Raw genomic sequence first — 18417 nt, 5'->3', positions numbered from 1 at the left:
ACTGTGTGTCTTTGACAGTTACTTCCTTAAAAAGTGTCCGGTGTGTTTACATCCTATTCCCTCACTTACTAGGCCCTCTCCCAAAATTCAGTGGATCAGGAAGGATGGAGTCCTGTCAGAGTCCCGCACATCCAAAGATAGTTATGATCGAGTTCTGCGCTTTAAGAATATCTCAGAGTCTGACAGCGGCGAGTACCAGTGTACTGCCACAAATCTGCAAGGCATGATCACTCACACCTACAGCGTCACTGTGGAAGGTACTGCATGCTTCACACTGTCAGATCACATCCTCTCCAGATTTAGATTTGGATGTGGGGTGTGAACTTGAGAAAATCAATGGGAGGATGACTTAAAAAACAAAAAAACTTAAAATTAAACTATTGACTACCTCACTTCCCTTTTGGAAGGTTGCATATAATTGTTGACTGAGACCTTTCATGATTAGTTGTTTGTGTTTTGTGGTGGTATAGCTGCCCCATATTGGATTAAAAAACCAAAGAGCCAACTGTACGCCCCGGGAGATACAGTCAAACTGGAATGTAAAGCTGATGGTATTCCCAGCCCTGAGGTCACCTGGAGCATCAATGGCAATCTTCTTACTGGTAATTGAATCAGTCAAGACACATTCCATTTCTTAATGCGGGGTTTCCCCACACTAGGTTTTGAGAAGGAACTGCAATGGGTTTATGATTTGATGCAAAGCTAATTAATAAAATCACAAAACTGTAAAATTGAGAAAGAAAAAAAAACTACTTAAATATATTTGTTTTCCTGCACGTCATGTGAACATTAACCGAAATGAGAGAATTGTGACCATGTGAATGTGTTGTTAAATTATTGAATTATTAACTTAAAATCTCAGGAGATACTTAAATATTTTAAGTCCAAGGGATTCAGCTGAGAAAAAAAAATTGGAATCACTGGCTTAAAAGGATAGTTAACCAAAAATGTTTCATTTTTTCATCATTTAGTCACCCTCATGTTGTTCCAAACTTGCATGAATTTCTTTCTTCTGTTGAACACAAAAGAAGATATTTTCTGGTAGCCATTGACTTCAATAGTAGGGAAAAAATACTATGAACGTCAATGGCTACCAGCAACTTTTTGATTACTAGTATTCTTCAAAACATCATCTTCCGTGTTCAACAGAAGAAAAAAAGCAGAAGAAATACTGTCCCTTAACTGTATATTTTGCTTGTATATGTAGAATAATCTTTGTTTGAGACATTGGTATATGGTCTTGTATTGACATATTGAGGTGTCTTTTTGCGTAGATATTGACCCAGACCTCAGACGCAGCTTGAAACATGGCGTTCTCACTCTGAAGAATGTGGAGCTCAGTGACACTGCAGTGTATCAGTGCAAAGCAGTCAATAAGCATGGATCTATCCTCATCAATGCCTACGTCTATGTTATAGGTAAGGGAATTTCCAAAAACAGCTCTAAAAAGTTATTTTTGTTGTGGTGCTTGCTAAGGCAAAATACAGGGCTCAGAATACCATAGACTTCATTTGTAAACTACCCTAGCAACAACATAGCGACATGCTAACAAACCACTCAAAACACCTTAGCAACAGCATAGCATTAGCAACCACCCTGAACATAATTGCATAGCCAATCACAACTCAAAAACTAAAAACATTTTCTAATGTTTTTATTTTGTTTCTCTAGAACTGCCTCCCCAGATTCTGACAGAAGATGGTCTCATGTACTCTGTGGCAGAGGGACAGACAGCTGAGCTGGCTTGTGAGACCTTTGGCTCTCCTCAGCCCAATGTCACATGGTGAGACAGACTCTATCCTGTGGGGTGTCCCTTCCTCACCTGCCAGAACTGCTCCGGCCAGCTGTCCTGATTATTGGTGTAGTGTGGGGAGTCCGTTGGGAAAATGGGAAAAATCATACTCAATAGTCAACATTTCGGGAAAAAACATGGTGTTATTTTGGCACACTGCTACCATTTGAACAGGCTAAAATAAATATTTTGTGCGTTCACAGGGAAGGTGAGACCTGGGGTGCACTTGAAGCCAACCCAAGGATGAGCCAGTTACCCGATGGCTCTCTACAGATCAGTAACCCCTCCCTCAATGACAGCAGCCAGTACACCTGCACTGTTAGCAACAGTAAAATCACCATCACTGCTGAGCTGGATGTACTCAGTGAGTTCCACACCATATTTAGAAAAGTTTCCATTTCAGGCTTTTAGGATCATTTCTTTTGTTAATGTTCATTTTGGCTTTTTTTGTGTTCTAATATCCACATACAAGGGACAAAAAATATGCAAAATATTATTAAATACTAATATTATGTGTACAGAGACTTTTATTACAACAAGGAAAATAGGTAAAAAAAATATTAAACTAATTCAGGATATATTCTCTTAAAGTCTCGCTATCTTACATATTCTTGTTTCTTGTGGATTTTTTTTACTATAATTTTTTTTAATTGAAACACGACAAAAAAAAAATTATTGAAATCTTAAAATTAAGATATTTTTTACAAATAGAAATGTTGTCCCTCAGATAAGACAGTCATTGTGAAACCTCCATTGGCTCTGCGAATCCAGCGGGGGAAGCCCGCTACCCTCACCTGCGAGTACCAGGTGGACTCCAGGCAGGACACCCCTCAAGTCCAGTGGAGGAAGAACCGGCAGAAGCTCACAGAATCCTCTGATTCTGACAAGTATGCTTTTATACCTTCGTTTCTTTCAGAATGCTTCAAAAAGGCTAAATTTAAGCTGTATAACATGATCTCATGAACGTTATTAACCATAAATGTCTTAGGTACATGATAGACGAATCCACCCTCATAATACCTGATGTCGAGGAAGAGGATGAAGGGATTTACACCTGTGAAGTCATTACCACTCTGGATATGGCTGAAGCGAGTGGCTCCATCACTATCGTTGGTAGGTAACTTTATAATCTGCCTGTTCTCTAATATGGCCATTTCTAAACCCTTTTATGTGTCTGGATCTATATAGCTGTATGTGTATTGCAAGTTGTATGATAATGTGACCTACAGAAAGGACAAAAGGACATGTTTTGCTGTAGGCATATTCAAGTAATAACCTTTAAAACCATAGATGCCTTGTTTTTACTAGCATCTTACCCCCTGACCTCTGTCAACCCTCATTCACCAGACCGACCAGACTCTCCGACACAAATACAGATGACCGAACCTAAAGATCGCAGTGTCACTCTCAGCTGGACACCTGGAGATGATCATAACAGCCCTGTGCTAGGTACCATAAATGTTTTCCTGTTTAGGCAACAGTTTAAAGGGATAGTTCACCCAAAAGTTATATATAAATTAAGATATTTTTGATGGAATCTGAGAGCTGTCTGACCCTGCATAGACAGCAACGCAACTGAAAAGTTCCCAAGTCCAGAGACGTAGCAAGGAGATCTGTAAAATAATCCATGTGACATCAGTGGTTCAACCGTAATTTTACGAAGCTACGAGAATACTTTTTGTGTGCAAAAGAAAAAAAATATAACGACTTTATACAACAATTCGTCTTCTCCGCATCACCCTGGTGCCATTTTGGAGAGTACCTGCTGGACGTAAACAACGTATGCTGTTCTTTGACCCCTTTGACCTAAAATATTTACTATAAAATATAAGAACCCTCTGAGATTTAATTTCAGTCATTTCAAAAACACATGTTCATGATTCACTGCTGTTGGTAACTAGTCACATGACATGCACTTAAACAAGTAAAATATTTTGTGTGTATAATATCTATATATATATCTATATCTATCAGGGGCGTTTCCTCCGAGGAGGCAAGGGAGGCAGTGTCTCCTCAAAAAATTGGATGAGAAAATAATCGATATTACAAACATACATCGCAAATATTACTAAATATGGCATTAAAAGTAGAAAAGTCACTCGTTTTTATAAAGTAACACTGTCAAACAGCGACACCCGCAGGTAAAGTTACAGCGGAGGCTTGCCTCCCTTCGCTCCATAGACTTTCTACAGAGACCCTAAAGCAGGGCTGTCCAAACTCGGTCCTGGAGGGCTGGTGTCCTGCAGAGTTTAGCTCCATCTTGCCTCAACACACCTGACTGGAAGTTTCTATGCCTAGTAAGAGCTTGATTAGCTGGTTCAGGTGTGTTTAATTAGGGTTGGAGCTAAACTCTGCAGGACACCGGCCATAATGCATTAGTAAATGTTGAAATTAATATTAACTAAGATTAATAAATGCTGTAGAAGTAGGCTATTGTTTATTCTTAGTTCATGTTAACTAAAGTAGTTAACTAATGTTAACTAATTAAACCTTATTGTAAACTGTTTCCAGAATATTGTTCAAATTGTTACTGCCTTTAGTTATTATTTTGGAATAAATATAAAAATGCATCAAAACACTATGAAATGTATAATTAGTATTAAAAATGTTAAATATAATACAAAATAATATTAATAAAATACTAAATAGAATTATATTTGTTCTCTTTTTTTTGTGACAACATTAAGTGTAACAGGACGGACACACACACACACGCACACACACGTACATATATATATATATATGTATATATATATATGTGTGTGTGTGTATATGTTTTAATTTAGTTTTTAGATTTTCATCAGTTCATGGTTCTCTGATGTTGGTAACTAGTCACAGGACAAGTGAACAAATAAAATATTTTTCTATATTTTTTTAATACAGGTGCATCTCAATAAATTAGAATGTCGTGGAAAAGTTTTATTTATTTATCATTTATTTCAGTAATTCAACTCAAATTGTGAAACTTGTGTATTAAATAAATTATATATATATATATATATATATATATATGTATATATATATATGTGTGTGTGTGTATATGTTTTAATTTAGTTTTTAGATTTTCATCAGTTCATGGTTCTCTGATGTTGGTAACTAGTCACAGGACAAGTGAACAAATAAAATATTTTTCTATATTTTTTTAATACAGGTGCATCTCAATAAATTAGAATGTCGTGGAAAAGTTTTATTTATTTATCATTTATTTCAGTAATTCAACTCAAATTGTGAAACTTGTGTATTAAATAAATTCAATGCACACAGACTGAAGTATTTGGTTCTTTTAATTGTGATGCTTTTGGTTCACATTTAACAAAAACCCACCAATTCACTATCTCAACAAATTAGAATACTTCATAAGACCAATAAAAAAACATTTTTAGTGAATTGTTGGCCTTCTGGAAAGTATGTTCATTTACTGTACATGTACTCAATACTTGGTAGGGGCTCCTTTTGCTTGAATACCTTTGCAGGTGTTTTGAGTTGATTAGCTGATTGGCATGTCACCATATTCTAATTTGTTGAGATAGTGAATTGGTGGGTTTTTGTTAAATGTGAGCCAAAATCATCACAATTAAAAGAACCAAAGACTTGAACTACTTCAGTCTGTGTGCATTGAATTTATTTAATACACGAGTTTCACAATTTGAGTTGAATTACTGAAATGAACTTTTCCACGACATTCTAATTTGAGATGCACATGTATATATTTTGTTTTATCTTGATTTGTTTTTATTTCGATTTTTTATTTTGTTTGATTTAATTCAAGCTTTTCATCAACTTTAAAATATATGCCTTTTTTCATATTTCGAATGTAAAGCAGTTGCATTCTTGCACTTTTAAATGTGTTTGAAGTGTTTAAATACATTTTGGAGGCCAGTCTTTTATAAAATCAGTGACATTTCCTCCTGTTCTATGTGTTTATGTATCTAGAGTATTTGATTGAGTTTGAGGAGACTGAGTATGAAAGAAAAGAATGGGAGGAGCTAAGCCGCATGCCAGGCAACAATCAGCGAACTACCCTTTCCCTGAAGCCCTTCCTTTCCTACCGTTTCCGAGTCATCGCCATCAATGACATCGGCAAGAGTGACCCGAGCATGTACACAGATGTCTTTTCCACACCAGCTGCTCGTAAGTAACACTGCACGTGTGAGCATGTGCATGTTTACATAGCCTTAAAACAGAAAAGACTTGTAATGCTACATTGTGATGCATTTGTTTTGTCCCTTGAATCATTGTATGACACTTTGGATTTGTGTTTGTATCTTCTCTCAGCATGTGGCTGATGTGAAGTGACAGTTTTATTGCCACGTTAGAACAACTTGGCACTAAATTATGATTTGTCCTCTACAGCTCCAGACAGTAACCCTGAAGGAGTGCGCAGTGATTCCATCGACCCAGACAACCTTGTCATCACATGGAAGGTATGTTGCACAGTTCAGCATTTAAAGAGACCAGAAATGATTCTGTCATCTTGTATTCATCCTCGTGTCGTTCCATACCTGTATGATTTATTTTTCCATGGAACACAAAAGATATTGTAAACGGGAGAAAAAAAGTGAACAGGAGATGTCCCGGTTAAGCTTTAAAATAGACAAAAATTTTCCTAAAGGAGCCCATATGACTTCATATTGTAAGCAGTGTTGGAAAGCACCTAACTAAAAAAGTATTGATGCTACTAACTATATTTTTGGTAATATGAGTAGTGGTGTAGCATGACCAAACATTTTTAATATGTTTGAAAATGTTTTTAAAACAACTACACATGCTCACAGTTGTTGTATGTAGCATTGTCAGGTCTGATTCATTCTAGTGAATCAGTTCATCTTATACAGTCCCTTCTCTCATATGTAGTGTAAGAAAAGTCTGATTGATTCTAGCGAATCTTTTTATCCTCACCTGTCTCTCTCTCTCTCATATGCAGTATTTCAATTCCAATTCATTCTAGTAAATCGTTTTTTCTTAAACAGTCCTCTCTTTCTCACTTGTAGTGTTGGAAAATCTGATTCATTCAAGTGAATCAGTTCATCCCAGTTCATCTCTCTTTCTCTCTTATGTAGTGTTAGAAAAGTCTGACTTATTCTAGCGAATCGGTTCATCTTAAACGGACCTCTCTCTCATATGTAGTGCTAGAAAATTCTGATTCATATTAGTGAATCGGTTCATCCTAAACTGTCCTCTCTCTTGCATGCAGTGTGTTTCAGTTCCAATTCATTGTAGTTAATTGGTTTATTTTAAACAGTCCTCTCTCTCTCATACAGTATGTTGTTAGTGTTGGAAAGTCAGATTTCTTCAAGTGAATCAGTTCATCCTAAATGTTCATCTCACTCTCTTATGTAGTTTTAGAAAATTCACATTCATTCTAGTGAGTTGTATCATCTTAACTAGACCTATTGACCTAATAGACTATTGTCAATGTTTGAAATTATCATTGTTCACAGAAAAATACAGTTTGGCTCAAAACTGAATCTGTGTTCTTGCAGGAAATGGACAGGCGTAGTTTCAACGGCCCAGGTTTTAGCTATATAGTGATGTGGAGGAAAGTTTTGGGCAGCGGTCCATCCTGGAACACCAAATTGATGACCTCTCCACCCTTCACCGTCACAGATGTGGGCAACTTCTCTGCCTTTGACATTAAAGTGCAAGCTGTTAATGAGATGGGAAATGGTCCGGAGCCCAAATCCACCATTGGATACTCTGGAGAGGACTGTGAGTTTGTCATGTTTGATATTTTTACTGCTCTTGTGAGCCCTTTTCCTGACATCTTCCTGTAAGGTTATGTATTTCAATTCACCCCAATTAAACAATAAATTTAGTTAATCCTAATGTGCTCTTTCTTCCTGTCAGACCCGCTTGAGGCCCCTATGGATGTGGGAGTGGCTTTGATCAACAGCACTGCAATTGTAGTGACGTGGGCGCCCATAAACAGAGAAACTGCGAGAGGTCGTCTGCAGGGTTACAAGGTAATATACTGTACTGTGCTAAACTGTGAGATGTAAAATATATTTGACAATTTATGTATTCATCCTATAGATTTATCTTATGCACTATGGCCCGGAAAGCAGACACCTCCGACGGGAGCGTGTTAGGGAGGGGAAGCCAAGCAACATCTCGTTTGTGATGACAGACAGTAATGAGGAGAGGAAGGTTCTGGGAGACCTGCAGCCCTACTCCCATTACGCACTGTCTGTGAGTGTCTTCAACAATAAAGGAGAAGGTCCCCAGTCTGACCCCCTCACTTTCCACACTCCAGAAGGAGGTAAGAATGAAAGACTGAGAGACAAAAAGTAAAAATAGATGAAGAAGGGTGAGGGATTCAAATCCTGTCATCCATTTTTTCCAGTACCTGGTCCTCCATCATCTTTGCTGCTGGATAGCCCATCGGAGACAGAAATGACACTGCATTGGACTCCACCCACCCAGCCGAACGGTGTCCTGAAAGGATACATGTTAAAGTATCAACAAGGTGCGTTGACCAACAGCCTAATTCATTCTAGAAGCAGTGATCATTAAGCATCAGAAAACCATTCAAAACACTATAGCAGGTTTCCTCAAATCTTTTAGCTCCAACCCTAATCAAACACAACTGAGCAAGCTCGTCAAGGTCTTCAGGATCCCTAGAAAATCACGGGTAAGTGAGTTTGATCAAGGTTTGAGCTAAACTCTGCAGGCCAGTGGCCCTCCAGGACCGGATTTGAGGAACCCCGCACTGTAGCAACTGCATATAGCAAGTGCTTGATGGTTAACATTTTAAAACAACTATTTTTAAAACCACTAAACAATGTTTTTGACATGTCTAGTGTCTCTTCTTCCCCTCATTTCTCTGCAGTTGATAAAGAAGACAGTCCCATGCAAATGATAGAGATTAGTGACCACGTGGTGTCTCACTTCAGCTTAAAGCTGGATCCTCATAGCCGTTACCGCTTCTACCTGCAAGGCTACACTGCTAAGGGAGAAGGTCTGCCAATCATCACGGAGGGAGCCACAACTCTGGATGGAGGTCCAACATTTTACTGATCTAAATTATATCTACATTATATATTAAATGTTTTCACGGACACTTTGTCCTAACCAGACTTGATGCGACACACTTCTAGCGAAGTAATTTGTGTCCACACTGAAAATAAGAGGAAATGTGACATAATCACAGCCACTTTGAATTATATTTGGACAAATGAGTTTGTGTAACGAACAATCAACCAGATTTAAAGGTGTCTAAGTCTCACTTTTGTGTGTGTGTGTGTGTGTGAACAGTTCCACCCTCCAACATTAGTTTATCGACTGGAGAGACATCAGTCAACCTGACATGGGTATCGAAAGAAAGACAGAGGAACGTGGGATTCTTTATTCATTACCTGAAAAAGGATGGTACGGACAGGATGTGATTGAGAATGATTGAACACAAGCTTGTTCATTGAATAGCAAAATAGAAAGTAGCAGCTTTATTAAGTCTTATGTTACTTAGTGCCTCTACTTTTTCAGTAACTGAGAGAGAATAAAAAAACGAGTGTGTTTTGATTTGTACTGTATTGTGTGTATTTGTCCAGGCAAAGGCACATGGAAGCGCTCTGAAAGAGTGAACAGCTCTCAGTCTTTTTACACGCTGCAGGGGCTCCAGTCTGGGTCCGAGTACCGCTTGAAGATTGACTTCAAAAACAAAACTTTATGGGAGGATGAGATCCAGACAGCAGGAGCAAGTAATCACAAAACAGCTCTCTTAATGCTTTTTATAATAAATTGCACTGATGTCCTATTTACATGCAGTCCACAGAAGAAATTGAAAAGAAGAAATCTTGGTAATATTTTCCATTCTGTGATGTTCATAGTATCTTCCAAATTTCTCTCTTTTTTTCCACTGTAAGAATGAAGGTCATATACACTACCATTCGAAAGTTTGGTGTCAGTATATTTTTTGTTTCTGGAATAAGTCTCTTATACTCACAAATGCAGCATTTATTTGATCAAAACCACAGTAAACCCGTAGTATAGCGAAATAGTAAAAGAACTGTTTAGTATTTAATATATTTTAAAATGAAATGTATTAAAAACCTGATTTTTCAGCAGCCATTACTTTAGTCTTCCAGTCACAACAAGTTCCTTCAGAAATCATTCTAATATGCTGATTAGTGCTCATGCAACATTTTTTTTATTTGTTATCATTAATGCTGAAAACAGTTGTGCTGCTTAATATTTCTGTGGAAACCAAAATACATGTTCCCAAGATTCTTTAATTAATAGAAATTCTAAAAGAAAAACATTTATTTGAAATCAAAATTTTTTGTACATTATAAATGTCTTTACTGTCTTTACTTTTGATCAATTTAATGTATCCTTGCTCAATAAAAGTATTACATTACATATTATAAAAATCTTACAAACCCCAAACTTTTGAAAGGTAGTGTAGGTTTGTAACAACATTAAAGAGAGTAAATGATGACAGCATTTCCATTTTGTCCCCCTTTAATTAAAAATAAAAAATCATACATTTCCCTCTCACTTCAGAAGTCATGGAGATAAGTCAAGGGTTTGTGACTGAGAGCTGGTTCATTGGACTCATCAGCGCCCTCGTGCTGTTGCTGCTGGTACTGCTCATTCTGTGTTTCATAAAACGAAGCAAAGGTGGAAAATACTCAGGTATAAGAACCACTGTCACACATCATTCTAATCTATTTAACCACCCTTAGTGTGATTTGTCCCTTGACAGTACTAACAAATGCGCAAATATCCCTGAATTGTATTCTTCCCACAGTCAAAGAAAAAGAAGAAGGCCAGATAGATTCTGAAGTTCGGCCAATGAATAATGAGGCTTTTGGAGAGTACAGGTGTGGTGAAGTTTGTTAGACAGATTATTGCATAAATTTAATTTCCCCATTTCTTATGCTCTTCCTTTCTCTCCTAAATGCTCTTCTTAATGATTTGCAGATCGCTGGAGAGGTATGCTTTGCAGTGGCATTGTTTTTTTTTTTATGCATGGCTTTCTCAATACTTTCCCTTGCATGCACAGAGTGGCATTTTTGACGTCACACTTGGTTTACATTTATATATTTATTTGTATTTTTCTTTCCCCCTTTCTCTTCTCGCATAGTGACAATGAGGAGAAGCAGACAGCCAGTCAGCCATCTCTGTGCGAGGATAGTAAGCTATGTACCGACGACGCTCTAGATGACTACGCCAACAGCAACAGCGTGCAGACCGAGGTCATCATGGACGAGTCACTGGCTAGTCAGAGCAGCGGAGTCCGAGATGTTCCTGACCCCGGGACTCAGGAAAGTTCCCCTCTAAATCCTGCCACAGCCATTTCCCACCACGGCCTGCCCAACTCCGCCGCCTTCCTTGACTAGCCAGGGCGAGCCCGAGCCCAAACGTGGATTCACACATGTGCCCGCCTGTTGCAACCACTCATGACTGACCAAATAATTGAAAACCCACAATAATGAGACCCACACACACAACAGATGCCAAGAAAACCAACCAGAAGCACTGCTGGAACTTACTTCAGATGTAATTGAACCAACACAACACTTTTGACACAGCCAGAGGAAAACATTCGACTGACATATAACAAATAGACTGCCATGCTCGTTGTTTACAGATATTATCTCTCATTTTACAGTATAAAATAGGCTCTAGCCGTTTACAGTTATATTGACGTGACAAGAACATCTCCAGAAGAGACTTCTTTGATAATCCAGTGACCTAAAGTAGACACCGAGCTCCCATGGCGAACACCAAATCAAATCGGAGTCAGATTCACCTGTTAGTCAATTAAAAAACGTTGTAGAAGGAGGGTATGAGGGAGAAGAGAGAAGCTGAGGGCCTTAAAATCATGACTAAGTGCGTTGTGCAAGCATATAGACAGCATGATCTGGTTGCAAAATTTAATCAACTTATTGTTTTGTGCGTCTCTGTCATTTCTTTCTTTCTTTTTATTCTTTGAAGACTTGCCTGAACCATTTTTATTATTATTTTTTATGATTAATGTATTTTTTTTTTTTTTTTACACAAGAATCAGTTTGGTGTCGTGTTTTAAAGGTGCTGTAAGTGACGTTAGCCATTGTGCAACTTCTCAGTTTTAGCCACTGAATTAGATATGCACCCTTTAAAAAAAAATTTAATAAATAAAAAAACCTTAAAAAGACTAGCGCCGTTAGCGTGGCCCTGCTGGTACATTTTTCACTGTCAAAATTCAGTGTGTTGTGACAATTTTATTTGGCAAACAACTTGGTAAATTTGGTTACATGTTATAGTAGATGTTTGAACAGTGTCCAATTCTTTTCAGAAATGAAAATTCATCTATTTTCTAAATGCATCTTATTGATATTGTGAATGATGCATATGTTTCATTTTTTACTTTTTATCAAAATGTCATAACTCGTTCTTCCAGTGAAACGACAGACCTTCTTACAATCTACTGCAATGTCACATTCAGATCTGCCACGATCTAATCAACAACAGATCGATAAAACTAAGTCTCCACCCTACATTTTTTCTCCTTTTTGAGAATTCCGATATTTTCTGAGTTCCGTTCCATAAAATTTACTTACAGTACCTTTAAGTCATCTGTACGTTGATTTATTGTAATATTGTCATGATTCAACAGAAGATGCATATCGGCATCCTCTCAGTTACGATTACAGGTTTCCATAGTGTAAATACATGATGCAATGGCTCTACGACATAAGATCGTTTATAGCAAGCTGTACATTTAAGCATCTATCAATTTAGCCAAATACAGTATTATAATCTTTCATCTCCATCGGTTCCTGTGCCTGCCTTCGACAACATACTCACCACCATCTCTCATGTTTATTTCTCCCTCTGTATGTGTCTGTGTGCTTAATTCTTGTTTTCTGCATTGTATTAAACTGTACTGACTGATTTTCTCTTGCAGCCCTGTTGGTGTAAAGCCATAAGAACACACACGTAAGGTGCGTAGTTTTGAGGTCGTATTGAGTTAGATAGGGCTGTGAGAGAGTATGTCACACACAGTTTAGTTTGGTTACGTAAAATGCAATCATGTACTGACTTGTGTCTTATTACACAGAATGTATGCTTTGTTTGGGTGGGAATTGTTCCATACCAGTATACCAAATAGCATTTGTTCCCTTTTTTGCTTTTTGGTTCATTTGATTTGATGTTTTATAAACGAATATAGCAGAATATAGCACTGAGAGAATCTATGGCACATCTGGTATTTCTCAAGAGAGAGGGGCACATGGGGAAAAAATCTCTTAATTTCCAGATGAATGTAAATACAGCCCAAAAAGATTGTTTATGATGATGTTGAAAACTGTCTTGTTGTTTGTTTTAGGTTTTTAAATCTGAGTTTTGTAACTTTTTTTTAAACTTTCAAGTAACTTGTTAGTTGTGATTTGAGTGTGGTAGACAAGTAGAGCATAGTTTTAAATAACTAAGAAAAAAGTCCTTTGATAAATGTTACAGGTTCTGAAAAAAAAAAAAGCTGATTGGATAAGAGAGATGGAAATAAGCTAAATGAAGCTACAGGCAAAACATGATTGCGCTTATAGTTTCCCAAGTGCTAAAGAATAGCAGTATTGTGCATATCTGATTAGAATCTATTGCTGCAGAGGCAGCGTGAAATGAAGGACGCAGTCATCTTATTTGCACCACTGCACACACACACACACACACACGCTTCCAGGGAGCATTAGAAACACGCTGACTCAGATCTTTGAGACCACTGTCTTGAGCGGCTTTTGCAGTGATGCCCAGCCCTCTGGAATAGCTGTGTTAGCCTCCCTCACAAAAGCTGTACAGACAAACTCAGGACAAAAGTCTCTAAGAGATCTATTTTCTTACAGGAAGGGGAAGTGATGCAAATTATATTCAATTCAATATTCAACTAAACTGCTGCTAGACGACTTGTGTATTTTGTCAGTGTCTTGACTGTGCATTGAGCTCGGAAGTGAATCGACTCTTGGATATCCACTATACTGCCCTCTGCTACTGCAACTAAAACTGGATGGGAGGGCACCGTTTAAAGCTTGACTAGTGAACGAACGTTGCCGTTTCTGTTGTTAGTTGTCAAATGTACTCATTCAAGCTCATAATGCATCTTAAACTGTAGGCTTAAAGCATAAATAAGCTTGACATAATAGTCTCTTATTCCTCTTGTATGTTCTGTTTGTTACTGCATATGATGTGAAAATAAATGAAGGACGAGATGAATGAGGCTGTGGGACTGTATTGGTCACATTCTCCTGCTGTGTTGTGGACTGGAGGGGAAGTGAGGGTGGGCTACCTTAACTAGATATGAACTGGATTTGGCTATTGTATCTGCATCACCAATCGGCCAGTGGAAGGAAATACTTAAAATCAATGGGATCGTCTACATCTGCAACAAAGTTGTTATATAAAACATCCATCACTATATAAAGTATTATAAAGGCAACTGTCAGCAATGATGCCTATAAAAGGTAAATTTATGAATGTCAAATGCAAACAGTGCTTTGAAATCCAGTACCACTTTATTTCTCGTGCAGGAGAATGATCAGATGAGAGGATTGAATGGGATGGTGCTTTATCGAGAGCTTGTGCCAAACTGGGTGAAGTACTGAACTGAGGGACGGTTTGTATAGAGCTGCTTGTCGATGTAGTGTTGGCTGAAAAACAGAAAATATCATGTTTCTAGACATCCAAAAATTACTTTGCTAATAGCTACTAGCAATTTTATTTTTAACGTAAACTACCGTTCAAAAGGTTGGGGTGGGTACGTTTTTTTTAATGTATGTGAGAGAAGTCTCTTATTCCCATCAAGGGTACATTTATTTGATCAAAAATACAATAATAACGACAATATTGTGAAATATTATTACAATTTAAAATAACTGAGAGACCCCTTCATATGATTATAAAGTGCTTTGGGTGTACAGCAATACACAAAGCGCTATCTAAATGTCTCATTCATTCAACTGTTTCCTGTTTAATATTCTATTTAAAATATATTTAAATTATTATATTCAAATATAAGTCAAATTAAATATATTTCAGCAGTCATTACTCCAGTCTACAATCGCCTTTGATCAATTGAATGCATCCTTGCTGAATAAAAGTAGTAATTTCTGCCAAACAAAATACTGACACAAACTTTTGAACAGTAGTGTGTATATCCAGGTCAAATAGAATATATTAAACAAGAAAAAGTGCAGGATGGGATTTTGAAATGTGAAAAGTGACCCTATTATTGCCATTACTATATGAACTATTGGAAAGCTTGCATTACCAACCACAGTAGCCTGAATTTGGTTGTTTTATGATAACCTTTTGGCCTGGCATATATCAGCCAAAAGGAAAAGTTGTTGGAGAGGAGCAAGTTATTTAAATTTAGAGAAAAAAAATTGTGATGAATTACATAGACCATTTTTAAGGTCTTTACTACTCTTGATTGTATATTTTCCAGTTTTGCGTTCTGTTTGCGTCCTTCTGTGTTTTTAAAAATAGTGAAATATGAATGTGCCACTTACTGCGTTTGCTGCTCTAGTGCCAGCTGTTGATTGTATTTATCGAGTTGAATTCTCCTCTCTCTCTGCAGCTCCTTGTCTCTTTTCTCCTCTCTCTCCTGCTGTCTGGCCTGCTCTGTCAGATGGTAATCCCAGGCCACGTCTCTCTGCATCTCCATCTCTTTCAGTCCCTGGTGAAATTGGAAAGGGATAAAAGAGTATTACTTTTATGATGACTATAAATGCATGCTCAAATGGCACATGTCAGTGCCGCATCTTAACCTCTTTCTCCAAACACTGTTCCTCTCTCTTTCTGTGGATATCACTGATCTGCTGTGGTGTCATGCCCTTCCAGCGGTCGGTCAGGACTTGTGGACCCTCTGCCGAGGATTCGGTTTTTCTCTTTGCAGCCTCTGGTCGCTCTGTCAGGAGGTCAGAGGTCACCATGTACTGCACCTCTGCCAGCTCCTCTCCCTCTCTCCTCAGTCTCTCTTGTTGCTCCTTCTCCATCCTCTCCTCTGCCTGCAAAGAGAGGTCAGATGTTACCTTGACCTTTCATCTCAAGGATCTATGGTGCCTCTGGGTTTTCGAAATGAAAATTCTGTCATGATTTACTCATCCTCATGTCATTTCAAACCGATATTTGCGCATATTAACCTCATATTGTAAGTAAATCAGGTAAAAATAGCTCTTTGAGGTGACAATTACAGGTTACCACTTTTAACAGTGTATGCTTTTATACTATACTACATATACATATATGGAAAATAGCAGTGTGAATATTCTTAAATAAATCTCCTTTCCATGTTCCACGAAACTCAAAGTGGTTTTTAATGTCTTGAGGGTGAGAAAATGACCTTATTTTCATTATTGGACGAACAATATTTATTTAATAACCTACTAAAAATAAACACAAATGTTTGGCTTCATTAGTTTAGTGGTGAGATGATACCTGAGCTTGATTGTAATGACTGAGTGCAATGCGGGCTGCTCTTTTGCACTCCTCCTCCAGGGCATTCAGCTGCACTGCCCTGAGGTCTCTTTCCACCAACTCCCTGCCGGTTAGCAGCTCTGCACACACAAACACATATATGAAATGCATGCTGTGCTCCTAAACACAGTGGAATACACTTACATTATCGTTGCTTCTATTTTAATATCACAAGGCTAAATGGGATATAATGTAATCTGTTTACCTCTGTTTTTCTGTTCCCTTTCTTGTTTCTCCCTCTCCTCCCTTTGAGCTCTCAGGTTTCTCTCGTTCATTTCCATCTGAGCTCTCTTCTTTTCATTCTCATTCATTCCTTCTCCCTGACCGGGTGTGCATAAACATATTCATAGAATATGAACAGTGGTGTCCTGCAGTGTGACATGATTTATTTTTTAATATATAATAATTATGCTGTTTTAAAGGCCGTTCTATTTGAGAAACTACATATCTGTACTTTCTTTTGTCACACTGTAGGACTATTTAAATGAACTACAAAATGGTGAAAAACCTCAAATAAATGCTGAAAAGTTACCAAAAACGTATTGTCCTTACACATTCAAATTCAAGTGGACATTTTTATAACGCTTTATTTTAGTTTTCTTGTTACACATGTGACATACTTACTGTAATATGCATAATTACATGCAACTAACCCTAAAGAAAACCCTTATCCTAACTTTAACCCATAGTAAGTACATGTATATAAATATTACTCCTGACTTAAAGGGATAATTCACCCAAAAAGCAAACATTTTGTAATTATTTACTCATCCTCAAGTTGTTCCAAGCCTGTATGAGTTTCTTTCTTCTGCTGATCACATAAGAATATATTTTGGTAACCAAACAGTTGATGGTCCCCACTGACTTCCATAGTGTTTTCCACTGTAACAAGGACACCTTAAAATAAAGTTTACCCTAAATTTTATCCGAAAAGACTGATGGAGCAGTTAGTGTCCATGTCATTTGATAGAGACTTTATCTGTTGCTGTGCCCAAACAAACACTACACTACAGTACAGTCTATGCTTACCAAAAACACTTGCATGCTGGCGGGTCCCAATGCCGAGTCAGAGACCGAAATACTGGCATTTGGCGCCCCCTGTCGGCCATAATTGATATCTGCATCACGACTGTCCTCAGCACGTTGATGTATCGCTCTATATTGTACCAAGTCCTGAGCCAACTCTCTTCGCAACTCCTCTTCCTCCTTTTTCTGTTGCATTGCCATTTCATCCAGGGATAAGCGCAACAGATCTGAACAACAAAGAACGTTATTTCTGCATATCATAGACCAATGATTTTGTATCCGACTGTGGTTGATCCATTATTGAAAAATGGAAGAAATACAGGCGAAATATAGCTTACAATATAATTGTTTGACTTTGATACATACACTTTCAGTGTTGTAGCTTGTTTTGCAGTACACAAGTAGTGCAGAAGTGATGTGTCTTACCACGAGCCATGTCTCGCTGCTTTCCCATCTCCAGTCGCTCTCGTTTCTCCTCCTGCTGTTTTTGGAGCACGCGCAGGTCAACGCCGATCACTCGGGCTCTGGTGTTGAATATTCGGCCCTCGCGCTCAGCCTCTGCGGCCCGACGCCGCTCCACCGCCCGCAGCGCAGACTCGTCCACGGGTAAATCAACCTTGTACATGTTCTGTCAGAGCACGGTTTTATATCAACAAACCTCCCTGTATTACACAACAGCTCCCTCTCTCTCACCGCCACTGAGAAGGTGGTGGATAGTTTTTTTTTTTGGCGTAGCTATTAATAACATAAATAGCAGGTATTTGTATGTACAGATGAAGATAAAATATCAAAACCTTACTGGTGAATATCAGTTGAGTTTCGACGAACGGCAGTGTGTCAGCTCTCCTCCTGCTGTGTTTGAAGCGCTGTGTGGCGTTGCCATGGCAACCGCTTTACGGCGCAGTTTCTGTAACTAGGTTATGGGATATGTTTGACGGACATAAGGCTATATTACTCTTCATGCAAAATTATACAAATTCTTTAGTTTTCCAAACCAGGGTTATTATAGGTAACTAAACATAAAACCTTACGTGAAACAGCTGAAATAAAATTAACGTTAACCGAAATAAAATAAAACATACAAATTATGTTATTTCAGCAAGTTGCAAGGCAATATTTCTCATTTTCATTACCTTTATTTACTCAAA

General features: G+C 37.9%; 2 protein-coding genes across 5 annotated transcripts in view; one reads left to right on the top strand and one right to left on the bottom strand.

Moving 5' to 3' along the window:
• Positions 1–11749, top strand: part of LOC107586533 (neural cell adhesion molecule L1-like) — a 55740-nt gene extending 43991 nt beyond the window's left edge. For 2 of the 4 annotated variants that reach the window (XM_016273945.1, XM_016273942.1), the window contains 21 exons: positions 73–257; positions 471–602; positions 1275–1418; positions 1672–1783; positions 1996–2156; positions 2520–2679; positions 2781–2905; positions 3140–3241; positions 5726–5923; positions 6146–6216; positions 7276–7501; positions 7640–7755; positions 7826–8051; positions 8136–8258; positions 8622–8792; positions 9047–9160; positions 9340–9489; positions 10295–10426; positions 10542–10614; positions 10715–10726; positions 10878–11749. In XM_016273945.1, the coding sequence (XP_016129431.1) occupies positions 73–257; positions 471–602; positions 1275–1418; positions 1672–1783; positions 1996–2156; positions 2520–2679; positions 2781–2905; positions 3140–3241; positions 5726–5923; positions 6146–6216; positions 7276–7501; positions 7640–7755; positions 7826–8051; positions 8136–8258; positions 8622–8792; positions 9047–9160; positions 9340–9489; positions 10295–10426; positions 10542–10614; positions 10715–10726; positions 10878–11133 (2989 nt within the window). In that variant the 3' untranslated portion in view covers positions 11134–11749. The remainder of the gene's footprint in view (positions 1–72; positions 258–470; positions 603–1274; positions 1419–1671; positions 1784–1995; positions 2157–2519; positions 2680–2780; positions 2906–3139; positions 3242–5725; positions 5924–6145; positions 6217–7275; positions 7502–7639; positions 7756–7825; positions 8052–8135; positions 8259–8621; positions 8793–9046; positions 9161–9339; positions 9490–10294; positions 10427–10541; positions 10615–10714; positions 10727–10877) is intronic. The other 2 variants (XM_016273943.1, XM_016273944.1) reach the window with 2 other exon arrangements.
• Positions 11750–14281: 2532 nt separating this feature from the next.
• Positions 14282–18121, bottom strand: LOC107586532 (RIB43A-like with coiled-coils protein 1). The gene is made up of 8 exons (XM_016273941.1): positions 18069–18121; positions 17696–17897; positions 17273–17496; positions 16449–16563; positions 16205–16323; positions 15535–15774; positions 15277–15443; positions 14282–14415 (listed from the first exon to the last, which is right to left on the bottom strand). The coding sequence occupies exons 2-8, from the start codon at positions 17892–17894 to the stop codon at positions 14334–14336; spliced, it is 1146 nt and encodes a 381-aa protein (XP_016129427.1). The 5' UTR covers positions 17895–17897; positions 18069–18121; the 3' UTR covers positions 14282–14333.
• Between the last annotated feature and the right edge of the window lie 296 nt (positions 18122–18417).

The sequence above is a fragment of the Sinocyclocheilus grahami genome, unplaced genomic scaffold (genome assembly GCF_001515645.1).
Source record: "Sinocyclocheilus grahami isolate Dianchi unplaced genomic scaffold, SAMN03320097.WGS_v1.1 scaffold83.1, whole genome shotgun sequence".
In the NCBI taxonomy this organism is placed as follows: Eukaryota; Metazoa; Chordata; class Actinopteri; order Cypriniformes; family Cyprinidae; genus Sinocyclocheilus; species Sinocyclocheilus grahami.
Note: the sequence above shows the minus strand (reverse complement) of the source record. Positions and strands in the feature narration are given on the sequence as shown.

Bases quoted from the DNA above. Each gene is read 5' to 3' on its own strand.
- LOC107586532 (XM_016273941.1), bottom strand. From the start codon at position 17,894: ATGTACAAGGTTGATTTACCCGTGGACGAGTCTGCGCTGCGGGCGGTG. The intron at 17,497-17,695 runs GTAAGACACATC...TTTGTTGTTCAG, and splicing joins GCAGCGAGACATGGCTCGTG to ATCTGTTGCGCTTATCCCTG. The intron at 16,324-16,448 runs GTAAACAGATTA...TTGTGTGTGCAG, and splicing joins AAGGGAACAGAAAAACAGAG to AGCTGCTAACCGGCAGGGAG.